The sequence below is a fragment of the Rhinoraja longicauda genome, chromosome 1 (assembly GCF_053455715.1).
Source record: "Rhinoraja longicauda isolate Sanriku21f chromosome 1, sRhiLon1.1, whole genome shotgun sequence".
NCBI lineage: Eukaryota > Metazoa > Chordata > Chondrichthyes > Rajiformes > Arhynchobatidae > Rhinoraja > Rhinoraja longicauda.
Window position 1 is genome coordinate 19,744,756 of NC_135953.1, and position 15,535 is coordinate 19,760,290.

A 15,535-nucleotide genomic window follows, 5' to 3' on the forward strand; every position below is an offset into this window, starting at 1 on the left:
AAATGGCCTGCCACAGCTCAATTTAAAAAACATGGAAAGGCTATGAAAGCAAGTGTCCTCAAGGCTCACCTTTATATCAATTTCACTCAGTCATCAACAGATCACAAAAATTAATAAATGGATATTCAGCCAACTTCAGAAGCATCCTGTGCAACAGCTTGAATGGCCAAAGGTTTTTTTATAATAAAATCCTCAGATCGAGCCAGTATATGCCACATAATGGAAAATTACATCGATGTGTGTTTTCAATAAATCTTAAATGCAACTGAATATTTTTTGCATAGTTTACCTAAAGTCAAGCTGTTAGATTCAAAACTCTAAGCTCAGGCAGCTATTTTAAAAATGAAACCGATCTAAATTATAGAACTATGCAGTAAAATAAGACTACTTCACTTTTTTTTTTTTAAAAGAAAAGGAAAACCACAGATCAGGGTAATTATTAATGCCTTTAATAAAATATGGCTGCTGAACTTTAGTTCCCTTGAAACCATCTTTTGCTGATTGGAAATTGAGAGATTATTGATAATTTTACCTTCACGCTAAAGTGAAAAACAGCAGGAACCATGTCAGATTCAATTCTCAACAACTTATTCTCAACAACTACAGTAATCATAGAATAATTCTGACAATCACAATTTGGTTTACCAAAAGTCTGGAAAAACAAACATGAAATGCTGGAAATACTCAGATCAGTCATTATCTATGGAAAAAGAAACAAATCCAATGTTTCATCTTGATGACCTTTCTTCACTTGAGTATTTTCAGAAATCTGTTTTTATGAAAAAGTTTTCTTTCAAGATGCCACCAAGTTACCATTTGTCCTTGAATCTCTCTATATACCCAAATAGGACCCACAATGTACCCAAATAGCAAAATATCATCACAGGACAACCTCTGTGCAATTATGAAAATTGAAACCACTCAAAAAAAGTTTGTGTAAAAACAGCTATTTCACGATTCACTGAAGATGCTATAATGCTGAAATATACACCGATGAGCCAAGACATTATGACCACTGACAGGTGAAGTGAATAACATTGATTATCTGGTTACTATGGCACCTGTCAAGGGGTGGGATATATTAGGCAGCAAGTGAACAATCAGTTCTTGAAGTTGATGTGTTGGATGCAGGAGAAATAGGCAGGAGTAAAGACCTAAGCGACTTTGACAAGGGCCAAATTGTTATGGCCAGATGACTGGGTCAGAGCATCTCTGAAATGGCAAGGCTTGTGGGGTGCTCCCAGTCAGTAGTGGCGAGTACCCACCGACAGTGGTCTGAGGAGGGACAAACCACTATCCGGCGACAGGGTGTTGGGCACCCAAGGCTCATCAATGCACAAGGGCAACGAAGGCTATCCCATCTGGTCCGAACTGACAGGTCTACTGTGGCACAAGTCACCGAAAATTTTAATGGTGGTCACGGGAGGAATGTGTCACAATACACAGCGCATCGCACCCTGCTGCGTATGGGGCTGCGTAGCCGCAGACCGGTCAGAGTGCCCATGATGACCCCTGTTCACCGTCGAAAGCGCCTACATTGGGCATGCGAACTTGACCTTGGAGCAACGGAAGGTCGCCTGGTCGGATGAGTCCCATTTTCTTTTAGATCACGTGGATGGCCGTGTACGTGTGCGCCATTTACCTGGGGAAGTGATGGCACCAGGATGCACTGTGGGAAGACGACAAACCGGTGGAGGGAGTATGATGCTCTAGGCAATGTTCTGCTGGGAAACCCTGGGTCCGGCCATTCATTTGGACGTCAATTTGACACGTGTCACCTACCTAAACATCGTTGCAGACCAAGTACACCCCTTCGTGGCAATGGTATTCCCTGATGGCAGTAGCCTCTTTCAGCAGGATAATGCGCCCTGCCAGTGCACACATTGTTCGGGAATGGTTTGAGGAACATGATGAAGTGTTCACGGTGTTTCCCTGGCCTCCAAATTCTCCAGATCTCAATTGAGCATCTGTGGGATGTGCTGGATTGACAAGTCCGACACGACGGCTCCACCTCGCAACTTACAGGACTTGAAGGATCTGCTGCTAATGTTTTGGTGCCAGATACCACAGGACACCTTCAGGGGTCTTGTAGAGTCCGTGCCTCGGCATGTTGGCGCTGTTTTGGCCGCACACAGAGGACCAACAGCATATTAGGGAGGTGGTCATAATGTTTTGGCTCATCAGTGTATACCAAAATGTTGAAAACACTCAGTAATGTTTCAGTTTTATAATGCTTTGTCAAAAACATTAAGATTTTTTGGTAAGAAACTTAATACCTTGGGCATGACAAGAAACATCAAGTGTATAGTTTAATCATCAAGATATTTGTTTTATTTATACTTTGTTATATATTGTTTGATACCACCAGGACACCTTTATTGAAACAGTGCAAGTGTCAAGAGTGCCAAGCACAGACAATGTTATCTATTGGCATTGGATTACTCATCAGGCATTTGCAGAAGTGACCACAATAGAATAATTGTTCAAACCTTAAACCATCTGGCCAAACAATTTTGAAACGGAATAACCTATATAACTAATTATTTAGTGACACCAGCCAACTAACAATTTCCAATTCAGTGCATATCTCTTGAATGAAGCGATAAATGTGTCAAAAATAGATAGCAATTATTTGGGGAAAAACATTACACATTCTTTTAGCTTTTGGCCTATTATTGCTTTACTTGGTTAAACTTACACCAAAACTCAACCATCTGCATGTTTCACACTAACCTAACTTTGGAAAATCTCCTGTATTCATTGCCACTGCCCAAATCCTGGCACTCTGCCTGACAGCACCTTGGAGCAGTCACCAGATGAGCCACCAACATTTGAAGGGCAATCATGGAAGTATAAACTCTGGTCTGAAGAAGGGTCTCGACCCAAAACGTCACCCATTCCTTCTCTCCAGAGATGCTGCCTGACCCGCTGAGTTACTCCAGCTTTGTGTCTACCTTCGATTTAACCCAGCATCTGCAGGTTTTTTTCCCAAGAGGTCTTGCCAACAATGTCCACATTCCATAAAACAAAAAGTTTAAATGTTTTCAGTGAAATTAAAATTAAGATTTAGCTTTAATTTTACAATTAAACTTTTCATATTTGTGCATACTTAAATATTTAAACAGGAAACATTAAATATAATTACATTATTTTCAATGCATGATGTTGCCAATAACCTCAATTGAATGGATAGAATTTAGATAAAGTTTTAAAATGATCCAAAGCTACGATAGTTTTGCATTTTCAACACATCCCTGCATTTCTTTTGACTTCATGCCCATTTTTTTCTTCTATGAGTAGATATTCTCATTAGGAAATGGTTTCCAAGCAGAGGTCAACCTCCAGAATCTTGCATAAGAGTACTCATTCTTACATTAATCTGGGCACTGACTGTAAGCAGCTTATTGATGTACACAATGTAATTCAAGCCTGCCTTATGGCCACAGATGCCAAATACCTTCATAAAATGTGCACTTTTCTTTGCTCTGCTTGGTAATACTACTACCAATGCTATTTCATTCAGCCAAACAAGCTTGTGCATTTATCCAGATATGTCAACAGCTATGAGAGTGTATCCCTTTACAAATCATATTTCCGATCCCCTGGATGCCCAACATGGTACAAGAATAGCGAGTCGTTATTTTTAAGCATGTGCATTGAAAATTGCCATGTACCCGACTAATTCACAAATTTGGCAACGTTAGTTGACGCATGTATGTTGGGGTACAATAACTCTTACTTTCAAAATAATCTTCCATCTTCCTTATTCACCAAAACAGGAAGACTGGGCCATAATTCAGAGTCTATTTTGAAAGATTGTCTACACTATCTATGCCTCTCATAATTTTATATTATTCTGTCATAGATGTCTACAAGGCATAGATAGTGTAGACAGTCAGAACCTTTATCCCCAGGGTGGCAATGTCCAACACCAGAGGGCATAGCTATAAGGTGGGAGGAATAAATTTTAATGGAGCTGCCAGGCAGGGGTTTTTTTTTTTGACACAGTATGGTGGGGTTTTGAGATGCATTGCCAGAGGTAGTGGATGAAATGCAATAATGGTGTTTAAGAAGCTTTTGGATGCGCAAGGGATATGGATTACGTACAGGCAGATAAGAACAGTTTCACTTGACATCACGTTCAGCACAAACATTGTGCGCAAATGGGCCCTTTCCTGTGCTGTACTGTTCAATGTTCTATGAGAGGATCAACACCACTCCTACACCAGATTTGTCAGCTTGGATGGTGTATTCAAGTGAAGCTTGAACCCACACTTTCCAACCCACAAGCTAAAACAGGCGCAAATAGTTTTAAAAGGAAACAATTCCCAGACCACATCTCAGTCACAACTCAATAACTTTCAATCTTTGTTAATGCTTCAATATTTCCGCAAACATTGGGGAACAGAAATTTTAGTCAGGATGAAAAAATTTGACATCAATAACCTTCAGATTGTTAAAATGCAATTTTTATACCAGTAACTATATAAAGAAAACTTCAATCATTCAAAGAATATAGAACCGTACAGCACAAGAGCAGGCCCATCGGCCTGCAATGTCTGTGCCAAGCATGATACCGACCAACTTTTCTGTGCCTGCACATAAACCATATCCCTCCATATACCTGTCCAAAAGTCCCTTAAATGCCACCACCATATCTGCCTCAACCACCACTCCCAGCAGCGTGTTCCGGGCTGTGTAAAATAACTTGCCCCAAACATCTTTAAACTTTGCCCCTCTCACCTTAAAGCTATGCCATCTAGTATTTGATTTTTCCACCTGGGATAAAGATTCTGACTGTTTATCCTATCCACGCCTCTCATTATTGCATGTACTTGTATCATGTCTCCCCTCAACCTCTAACATTCCAGAGAAAACAAGTTTGTCCAAACACTCCCTGTGGCTAATCCCCCTAATCCAGGCATAATTCTTGGAAATCTCATCTGCACCCTTCCCAAAGCCTCCATATCCTTCCTGTAAGTGGGCAACCAAAACTGCAAGTATTACTCCAAAAGCAGCCCAACAAAAGTCATATAAAGCTGCATCATGACTTCCTGACTTTTATATTCAATGCCCCAACTTATGAAAACAAACCATATGCCTGCTTGTGTTCCAGGGAGTTATGGACACGGACCCCAAGATCCCTCTGTACATCACTGCTGTTAAGGATCATGACATTAATTGCATATTTTCCTCCTTACATTTGACTCTCAAAGGACAACACTCACACTAGCTCAGATTAAAATTCACCTGCCATTTCTCCACCCATTTCTGTAGCTGATATATATCCTGCTGTATAGTTTGACAGCCTTCCTGATAGTCTACCACCACAGCAATCTTGGTGTCATCTGCAAACTTACTAACAAACCAGCTACATTTACATTCAAGACATATCTCAAACAGCAGAGGTCCCAGCACAGAACCCTGTGGCACCCCATTGATCACAGACCTCCAACCTTAATATTATCTTTCCACCACAACCCTCTGTTTATAATTTTATATGTCTCTATAAGATCCACTCTCATCCTTCTAAACTCCAGTGAATACAAGCCTAGTCTTTTCAATCTTTCCTCATATGACAGTCCCACCATCTCAGGGATCAACCTTGTGAACTTATGCTGCGCTGCCTCAATTACAAGGATGTCCTTCCTCAAATTAGGAGATCAAAACTGTACACAATACTCCAGATGTGCTCTTACCAGGGCCCTATACAACTGCAGTATAGGAGTAAAGAGGTTCTTCTGCAGTTGTATAGAGAGTTTAGAGAGATACAGCGCAAACAAGCCCTTCGGCCCACCGCGCCGACCAGTGATCCCCGAACTCTGGTTCTATCCTACACACGAGACAATGCGTCTTTGGAGCTCAGAGGAAATCCACGCGGTCACGGGGAGAACGTACAAACTCCATACAGACAGCACCAGTACTCAGGATCAAACCCGGATCTCTGTTGCTGTAAGGCAACTCCACTCCGCGGTAATGCCCCCAAAGTAATAGTCTTTAAAACTACTTTCACAATAACTTTGAATTTAAGTTTCCTCAGTATATTATGCAGCAATACCTGTGCAAATTGCACAAAATTATTTCAAAAGATTTCAGTTTAAACATCTGTGCCTGACATTTTCAAGCGGGAAGCAACAATTGCCACGTGTTACGCAATGTTATAAAACATGAAACAGATAGTATTTTTTTTAATCAAAGAATAATTAACAGGACTGTTATCTTCTAGTCTTTACTACTTGGCCACAAGGGTACATAATTTTCTTTCCATGGCATGCCAATTAACTTTTAAATTCAATTGCACGTCCGTTCCTGTCTAGGAAGTCTTATTCGTAGAACTCAAGACAAAAAGTATGCAAACATTTGTTCTTCCTTTGAAGCAGCCCCATTTATTGCATATCTTTAAGTGCCTTGAAGGAATTAAAATCAAATACACATCTTGTCAGATAGGAGTAGCAGGTTTTCATCCCCAACCATATAAACCAGTCACTGAAGATTTACAGAATCCTTGAATTGGAACACGCAATTATTACTGGTACCATTACACAAAAACTACTGGGTCCATCTGTGGAATGTGACACATTTTCCTCACAAAGGCCCTTGGTAGAACAGCGCCATGTACATTTTCTTTAGGTAGCATACCAGCATACACAGGTTATCATCCCAAACAAAAAAGTACTTAGACTGGGCAGATTTAATGGGATATGGACCAAAAGCAGGCAAATGGGGCCAGCTTAGTTGAGCCATCTTGTTTGGTATAGACGAGTGGGCCAAAGAGCCTGTTTCCATGCTGTACGACTATGACTGTAATCATTATCATTTAGTCCTCACGAAATTGGCTAAATGCAAGGGAAGAACTACTCAGTGCAGTTATTATATGACAGCTGTTCTATTCTTTTGACCTGCATGGCCATATTTAATGACTGTCCCATTCAGGTGATCCAGGTACATATTAAAATCTTATCAAATTTCATCAGATCAGCAGCATGCTATCGGGATAATTAACATTTTCCATCAAAAACTAAAAAAAGTTACCAAAGCAAAATTTATGCTTCTGATCTTGGCTTAGAGGGGGATATAAAGGAAATTTCAGTTTCATGTGTGTACATGGTGTTAAATGTGTTGAGGGTTCTTCCAATCTATAAAGTGTACCACTGCCCTCAAGCTCATTCTATTCAGTGTTTGGGAAAATACGCCCACTCGCCCTAAGTTCTTGTGAAAGCATAGCTCTGAATAAATATAGCATTTGCAATGTTGTTGATGCTCACAGTTGCCTTTATTTCTCCAATGCATATCATTTTAAAAAGTAGATAAACATAGAAAGTAATCATTATCAAATTAATAATTGCTGAGATATAGTCTTAATGTAGTAGATTAAATACCCTTTTGTGAAGATTCAAATTTGAGGGGAATAAATTTAGTCAGAAAAAAATTGCAGGCTGCACAGTTTATGTTTAAAAGAAATGGCTTGGACATTTGTTGACAATTTTTTTGTAAGATTTGTGGCTGCAACAGTAACTTTAGAAAATGCTTTAGCAGCATCCACACAGGTTAACAAAGTACTGTAGGAAACACCAAGACAGCATGTAGATATAGTAAATAATTGAGAACACAAATGAGCATTGATTGGCCTTTATGGTAAAACAGGAGTAGAAAAGGATTTTTAGTTTAGAGGCAGCGCAGAAACAAGCCCTTCAACCCACTGATTTTGCACCAACCAACAATAGTTCTACCCTACATGCTGGGGACAATTTACAGAAGCCAATTAACCTACAAACATGCACATCTTTGGAATGTGGGAAGCACCCAGGGAAAACCCACACGGTCACAGGGAAAACATACAAACTCCGTACAGACAGCATCCGAAGTCAGGGTCAAACCCGAGTCTGTTGCACTGTTAGGCAGTAACTCTACCATTACGCCACTGTGCTGCCCTGTCTTGCCTCAGCTATACAAAACATTGGTAAGGATACAATCCAAACAAATTTATAAGGTATTCTTGCATTAGAAAGTTCAACTCATGAAAGCTGGAATAAAGGAACTGTCCTTTATCAAGCCAAGGTAATGGTTATTGGAGTTTATTAGAGTAGATCTTAAGGAAACATACAAGTTTCTGAGGGGAATTGACGAGATAAATGCTGAGATGAACTATAAACCAGAACAAAGGTACTGTTTTAGAATGAGGAGTTGCTTACTTAAGATAGAAGTGAAGAGAAATTTAGTTAAGCATTATATGGATTGGGCAGGAAATCGTTGAGGAATTGCTTCTGAGGAATTCAAATCTTTGGAATTCTCAACTATAGCAAGGTCAGGAGCTTGACTCAATAAGTAAATTTGAGGCTGACAGAGAGATTGGAGCTATAAATAAGTTGAGCATTAGACAGATTGGGCAGGAAAGCATCAAGGTCAAGATCATATCAGCCACGATCTAACTGGATGGCACAACAGGCTCTACAGGCCTTATTACCGCCTTCTGCTCTGGTCTTGTATTTTTTTATCAATACATTTGTCACATGATATACTCGTTCGATTCTATCAAGATCACCAGTTCTCTGAAAAGCTATGCAACTCTCCACTAGTTTCCTTAATGATAGACGGAAAATGACTAATTTAGCAAAGTTTCAGTATCATTTTCAGCAATTTGTAGGTTTGGTTAGCATCCATACGATATGGATAAATTACTTTGTCAGATTAAAAAAACTGACTGACCTAACCACATCCATTTAAATGATCAGTCTGAAGGGTCTCGACCCGACGATCTGCATCTGCAGATCTTTCCTACACATCCATTTAAACACTTTTTACATAAGCTGTTAAAATTCTACATTTTGGATTATCTGTTTTGCTGGAACAGAGGTCACGGTCTTGGAAACAGATCTGCTGGTCCAGCGAGGCTGGAGTTCCAGAGCCCTGGTAGCAGGCAGCAAATTCAACCCACCAGTCAGCCGCAGAAGTCGACCATGGGAACAGATCTGCCGTATCCGGCGACAGGGGGCATATTCGACTTGCTGATTGGCAGGGAAGTACCGATGAGGTCAAGATCAGCTGCCTCACCCGACCTAGGTGCCACAATTTCAGGGGAATTCCATTAAGGATTTTGCCCAGACTGGAGGGACCATGCCACCAATTGCCAGAAAATACCATGATGGATCTGTACAACCAACAGATTGAACCTCTGCAAGCCACTTAAATGGGTCCAAGACGGCAGCCAGTTTAAGTATGAACTAATTGCACACATCTCAGCTGTTGATGACAAATGATTTGGGATAAATGGCAAGGGCTTGCTGAAATAGAATGTCAAAAGGAAGCCAGGGAAAACTGGAGCCCAAAGGTAGTTCTTTAGCAACTTCTAGGATTAATATGGTAATTTCAGAATTTAAGGTATGACCTGCATAGGAAGAAGGGATTAAAATATGGGGATCCACAAAAGGCTAGAATTTGGAGGCCCACAGAAATGTTAAAGCTTGTAAACTTAAGTAGATTACAAAGGTAGGCCATGAACGGATTTGGAATGAAGGCTTTTAAGATTGAGATGCAGTCTAACGGAAACCTAAATAGAATATACTTTGTGCTTGACTGTAGTTCTTTAATGGAGATCAAAAATTTCAGTAAAATTTATCGTTGACTATTAACAGCGTAAGACTTTACAGTAAAACAATATTTATTGTCTAAAAACCACATTCTTGGCCCACTGTATAGAATTGTTTGCTTTTAATATTATAATCTTCTCACCTTTAAAAATCAATAGCAATCTTAATTACACAGCTGTTAACTATCCAACTTACCATTCTAACAATGTCACTGAAGGCAAAATTTGCTAAAGATTTTTACAAATATTATCCATTTGGGAATGATGACGGAAGTTTAACAATCAATAATTTGGTTTGACCTAAACCATGGGTTCAAACCACTGAAATGGTTCTAATTAGCTTTAGTTGCTAAGTGATCGAGGCACACACCCGCAAACACATTTTATTTTAAAAGATTAGGAGTTGCTGATCCTGCCAGAGCTTGTTTCAAATCTTAGCAAAGGAATATATAACATTCCCAGGCTCAAACTAATACCTAACAATGATCAGAAGTGCCGCATGCAAAGGCCACACCAACTTAAACCATAAGATCTAGGAGCAGAATTAGGTCATTCGACTCATCAAGTCTGCTCTGTATTCAATCATGGCTGATTCTTTTTCCCTCTCAACCCCATTCTCCTACCTTCTCCCCGTAACCTTTGAGTCCCTAACTGATCACAAGCCAAAGTTCAACAGATCCTAACCAATACTTATTCAGCATTGCAATTATAGTCTGTGCATCTATTAATGGATGGATTAAGGAATTTAGATGTGTGACCCATTTTTCTTCATTAATCTCCATGGGAAAGATAAGGGTATGAGTGTAAACTAGCCAAACCAACTTACAAATTGACCTGCAAAATTAGGTAAACTTTGCTTCTTAAATAAACATCTACTCCAAAACAAAAAAGAAAACAGCTTTGTGTAAAATTAATAAACTTATAATTCATTTCCTGCTGGATCTAGATAACAAATTTACATCAGGCATAAGTTCATTTCATGTGCAGTAACATAATACTTTCAATGGTAATTTATTGTCACCTATACTTAAGTGCAGTGAAATTCTTTTTTGCATACAGTTCAGTGATAAGGGGGAAGAAGCAAGTTTCACAACATTTCAAATCTACCAGCTGCGTAGTTACTTTTTTTTTAGTTTAGTTTATTGTCACGTGTACCTCGGTACAGTGAAAAGCTTTTGTTCCGTGCTAACCAGTCAGCAGAAAGACAATACATGATTACAATCAAGCCATCCACAGTGTACATGCCCCTATATTCATATCCCCGTTCTTATTTTTCTCTATTTATACCCCCACACCACCATAATAGACATTATATCAAGGAAAATCAATTTTTCAGAGCTCATATTCATGCTTTAAATTCCTATCATGTCCACTACTGTCCACTTGTATTCAACTGAATAAATGAAACAATCTGAAGAAGGGTCTCGACCCGAAACGTCACCCATTCCTTCTCTCCCGAGATGCTGCCTGACCTGCTGAGTTACTCCAGCATTTTGTGAATAAATGAAACAATCATTTTTGTGGAGGGGTCCTAGATTTGCAGGGCAAAAACATGAATTTAATGGGATGATTTCAGAACCACTGGAAACAGATTTTTAATTGATGCTCAGCCCAATTCTTTATATAGAAACTGAATACAATGTGTTTGTCATGTCCTTTCATTTCAGAATAGGAATCAGCCCATTTCAAGTGAAGAACATTTAATTGTTTTGTGCCCTGAAAACAAAACAATGAAACAATATAACAATAAAAAATCAAAATCTCAATATTTCGAACACTTGGCCCAACTAAATATTTTAGTGTTAATAGAGCTCACGACAGCACCTATTTGCTCATAACATTATTTCTTAAATCAACAAACAAGGAATTTCTTTGCACCCTTATATAAATGACAATAAACTAATCAAATCTGATTATTTTGTACAATCTCCTCAGGAGCAAAATATTTACCACCTAGCGACATAGATGTACGACACATAAGCACTTTGCCTGTTTTAGACTCAGTTCCTTCTCTGCCTTGTCTATTTAATTGAGGCCTAAGTGTGTTTTAAAAGTAGTAGTTGCGACTGACTCCGTTACCACTTTTGGCAGTGCTTCAGCTATCAACCATTGTGTATTTCCCTCAAATCCCCTTTAAAGCACCTTCCTCTCAGCCTAAATCTATGCACTTTTGTTTTGATACCCCTACCATGAGTAAAAAAGTTTGACTATCTCCACCTATTATCATTCTATATACCATTATCGGGTCATCTGTCAGCCTTCTTCACTCCTGAGAAAACAAATATAGCGTACGCAATCTCTCCCACAAACTGAAGTTCACCAATCAAGGCAACATCCTAGTGAATCTGATGCATTCTGTCACAACCACATCTTTCGTGTACCGTGGCAATCAGAACTGTGTATAAAACTCCAAGTGCTGCCTAATTAGTGTTTTGTAAAGTTGCAACATATTCTAACTTTTTTATATTCTATATCTCAACCTACGAGGACAAGCAGGCCACATGCCTTCTTCACCCACCTTATCTAACCGTGATGTCACTTTTAGAGAACTATGTAGTTGAAGCCCAAGGTCTTTCTTTATAAACACTCCCCACAGCCCAACCATTTACTGTATGTGCCATAGTCTCTATTTGACTGCCTAAAATGCATCACCTCACAGGCAGAATTAAATTCCATCGGTCAATGCTCCACCCAACTTTTCACCTGCATTTACTACCCAAAGCAATGATGACATTGTTTTAAACAAGCTGAATTGGCGTTGCAAAAAACATTGAGTTAGTGTAGTGTTCTCTCAACAGAGCTGATTCTTAACTGGGCAAAGGATAAAATGACTGATCCTAAGAACTACTTCATTTCAACTTCTCCTTACCACAAAGTTAAAGATTCTAGTAATGTTATAGATATTGAAAAATATTTTGAAAATTCTTGCACATAAATCACAATTACTCTCTTTTCAGATTGACACCTACTTTGCATGTGGGTGGATGCAGCACGATTTAACTACAACCTCCCGGCACATCCTTAATTAAAACTATTCAGTAACAAGACGTGTTTAATGCTGTTGGCTGCATGGTGACTGCATTCTCGCCACATGTCATGCATCGTAGAAGATTTTATCTTAGAACCATGTCCAAAAAACCTAGATACGGATGAAAGTGTATGTTTTTTTTAAAACTGCAAAGCAACAATTCAGACCCTATTAACAAACAATAGAAAATGTAACACGCGTAGATAAAAAGCAATAAAACATAAATTAGATTAAGTACACATTAATGATCATTAATCTAGATGCATGTGCCCACCCTGCACTATCGAAAACAAAGGAAACTGTTATTTAAAGTACAATATTTATTGAGTAAAAACCAAGTACATTAAAGGATATTGAATTATATGGAGGAGTTTTTGGAATACATATTGAGAGTATTAACAGGGAGCTGGACATGTCAACAAATTGATTAGAAAAGCCGAAAGGTTGCTTTCCCCTAATAGGCAATGTACAGTTGTGGGAATGTTACTGTAGAACAAGTTAGGCCACAACTTGGGTTCTGTAAACAATTCTGGTCACTGCATGAAAGGAAAGATGTGTTTACACTGGAGAGGAGCAAAGACAAATTATAAACATTTTCCCAAACCTTGTAGCTGTGAGGAAAGACCAGATGAACTGGAGATAATCTCTTTGGGAAGCTGGAAGCACGGCCTTTTCTATGCTGTGGAAAAGGCCTGCTCCACAGCCTATTAAGGGCCTTAGACTCACTAAATCCACTTCGACCATTAAGAAAATCCGTCACACAAACCATTCGCTGATCCTTTTTCTTCCCTTCACATACAAATTGACGCCCCTCACCACTCATCTACTCACCCCAGGCATTTTATGGTAGCCAATTACTCAAGCTACCATTTCAAGGATATAAAATAAATGTGTTTCATTTCATGAAAAAAAACAATCAAGTTAAACCTAAACCTCCATTCCTTCCATGGCAATTTCCTAATTAACCCCCCCCCCCAAATAGTACATATTCATTTTTTCCAAAAAATCAGCAATCCACAGAATCAGAGACTGGCTTAAACATGAAAAGAGGTGATTCAACCCATCAAAGTCTGTGTCACTCTGTGAAAGCTATGCAGCTGCCTCATTCTCCTCTCTTCTCATAACTCTTTAAATCCTTTCTTTCCGGCCAGCTCGTTCTTGAACACTGCAATTGAATCTGCATTCATTACTACAGCCGGCAGTACATTTCAGTTATCACCCACTGGCTAAAGTTTTTGCGGTACTTTTGGTTCTCCTGCTAATCACTTCCATTCCATGTCCTTTGGTTCTTGACTCTCTGCCAATGCAGACATCTATACCCTTCTTGAAATTGACTAACTCTTACGAGATCCCTTTGCAAGGAGAGCAAACCACACAGGCCAATCTAGATAGTGTCCCTCACCTCTGGAATCACTCTAATAAATGTGTAGGAAGGAAGTGCAGATGCTGGTTTAAACCAAAGATAGACACAAAAAGCTGGAGTAACTTGGCAGTTTAGGCAGCACCTCTGGAAAAAAAGGAATAGGTGATGTTTTGGGGTGGAGACCCTTCTTCAGACTGAGAGCTAAGGTAAAGGGAAATAAATAAATCTCTTCTGTGTTTTCTGGAGTCTTTAAAGTATGGCACTGGGAGGAGGAGAGTATTGCATTGAAGTTGGAGCTGTTTGCTATGTATTACATTGTATTGAGGTTGAACTGTCTCAGGGCTTCTCAATAATAAAACTCCAACGATGACAACAGACACAAAATGCTGGAGCAACTCAGCGGGACGGGCAGCATCTGTGGAGAGAAGGAATGGGTGAGGTTTCTTCGGGTCGAGACCCTTGTCCCGCTGAGTTCCAACATAATTATTGTGTCTACCTGCGGTGTGTGTGTGGACAAGCATCTGCAGTTCCTTCCTAAACAAAAAAAATTCCAATCACTGTGTACCCCTTCTGGACCGTCCGTGGAGCAAAGTCAGCACAACTTCCAACTGCTGTTTCCCCCAGGACGTCCTGATTAAGATTGGGTCTGTATACTCCCTCCCTCTCTGTGTACCACCCTGTCCGTGCCCCAAGACCACCTTGTCGGGCGAGCAACTGGTGGGTGGGTGAGCGACCGGCGGCGACGGTGCGCAGGTGGGCGGAGCGGCGGGGCCGTTGGGAGCTGTTGTTTTTCTCAGCCCCTCGCATCGCCGGGCGGGGGGAAGGCTGAGGAGATGGGGAACTACAACTCCCACAACCCCCAGCGCGCACAACAACCCCCCCAACCCCCCCGGCCCTCAGACCCCCGCCCCCTCCTCCCCAAACAGCACCACATTAAAAAAAAAACGTCCGACCCACCAAGAATAGTCACCTGGTGCTCCTTAACCCTACCACGTTCTCCAGCGCACCACATTGTAAAAAAAGAAAAAAATCTCACACACATTTTTTTTTTATATCAAAAAAAAAATTTTTTTTTTAAATTTAAAGCACAATTCCGTGCCGCGTTTGCCTTTTGCATCAGCACGCACGCACACTCTGATCGGTATGAGAAAGGTAAGCTACGTACGAGCTGCCCCAGGGATCCCATTCACAGCTCCGTCCTCCTCCCGTGCGCCGGGAGAACTGAGTGAGCCGCCAGCGCCGCGCCGCCCGCTTTATCACCTCGGGAACCACCATCGGCCCAGCACCCGGGGGGGGGAGTGGTGGTGGGATGCCAGGAAAACATGCCCCGCTCCACAACACACAATCGGCTCAATAGCTTCGCTTCGTCACACTTTTTAACTCTCTTTCAATTCAACTGGAAATATTTTCTCTTGTGCAGTTTGCAAATTACAACTGAGGGAATCCATCCATCCACACACACACAACCGCGCCCCCCCCCTCCCCACACACTCTGCTTCTCACCCTTTCGAGGAATGGAGCAGTCCTGGTCACAGCCCCAGATGATAAACAATGGAAC

At 40.4% G+C, this 15,535-nt stretch overlaps 1 protein-coding gene across 5 annotated transcripts in view; it reads right to left on the minus strand.

Annotated features, from left to right (window-relative positions):
- The window catches only part of LOC144598767 (protein FAM53A-like), a 90,933-nt gene extending 75,738 nt beyond the window's left edge, over positions 1-15,195 (minus strand). For 2 of the 5 annotated variants that reach the window (XM_078409200.1, XM_078409173.1), the window contains exon 1: positions 14,948-15,189. In XM_078409200.1, coding sequence (XP_078265326.1) covers positions 14,948-15,019 — 72 coding nt within the window. In that variant the 5' untranslated portion in view covers positions 15,020-15,189. Of the gene's footprint in view, positions 1-12,555; positions 12,588-14,934 lie in introns of those variants that run through there. The other 3 variants (XM_078409165.1, XM_078409180.1, XM_078409190.1) reach the window with 3 other exon arrangements.
- Between the last annotated feature and the right edge of the window lie 340 nt (positions 15,196-15,535).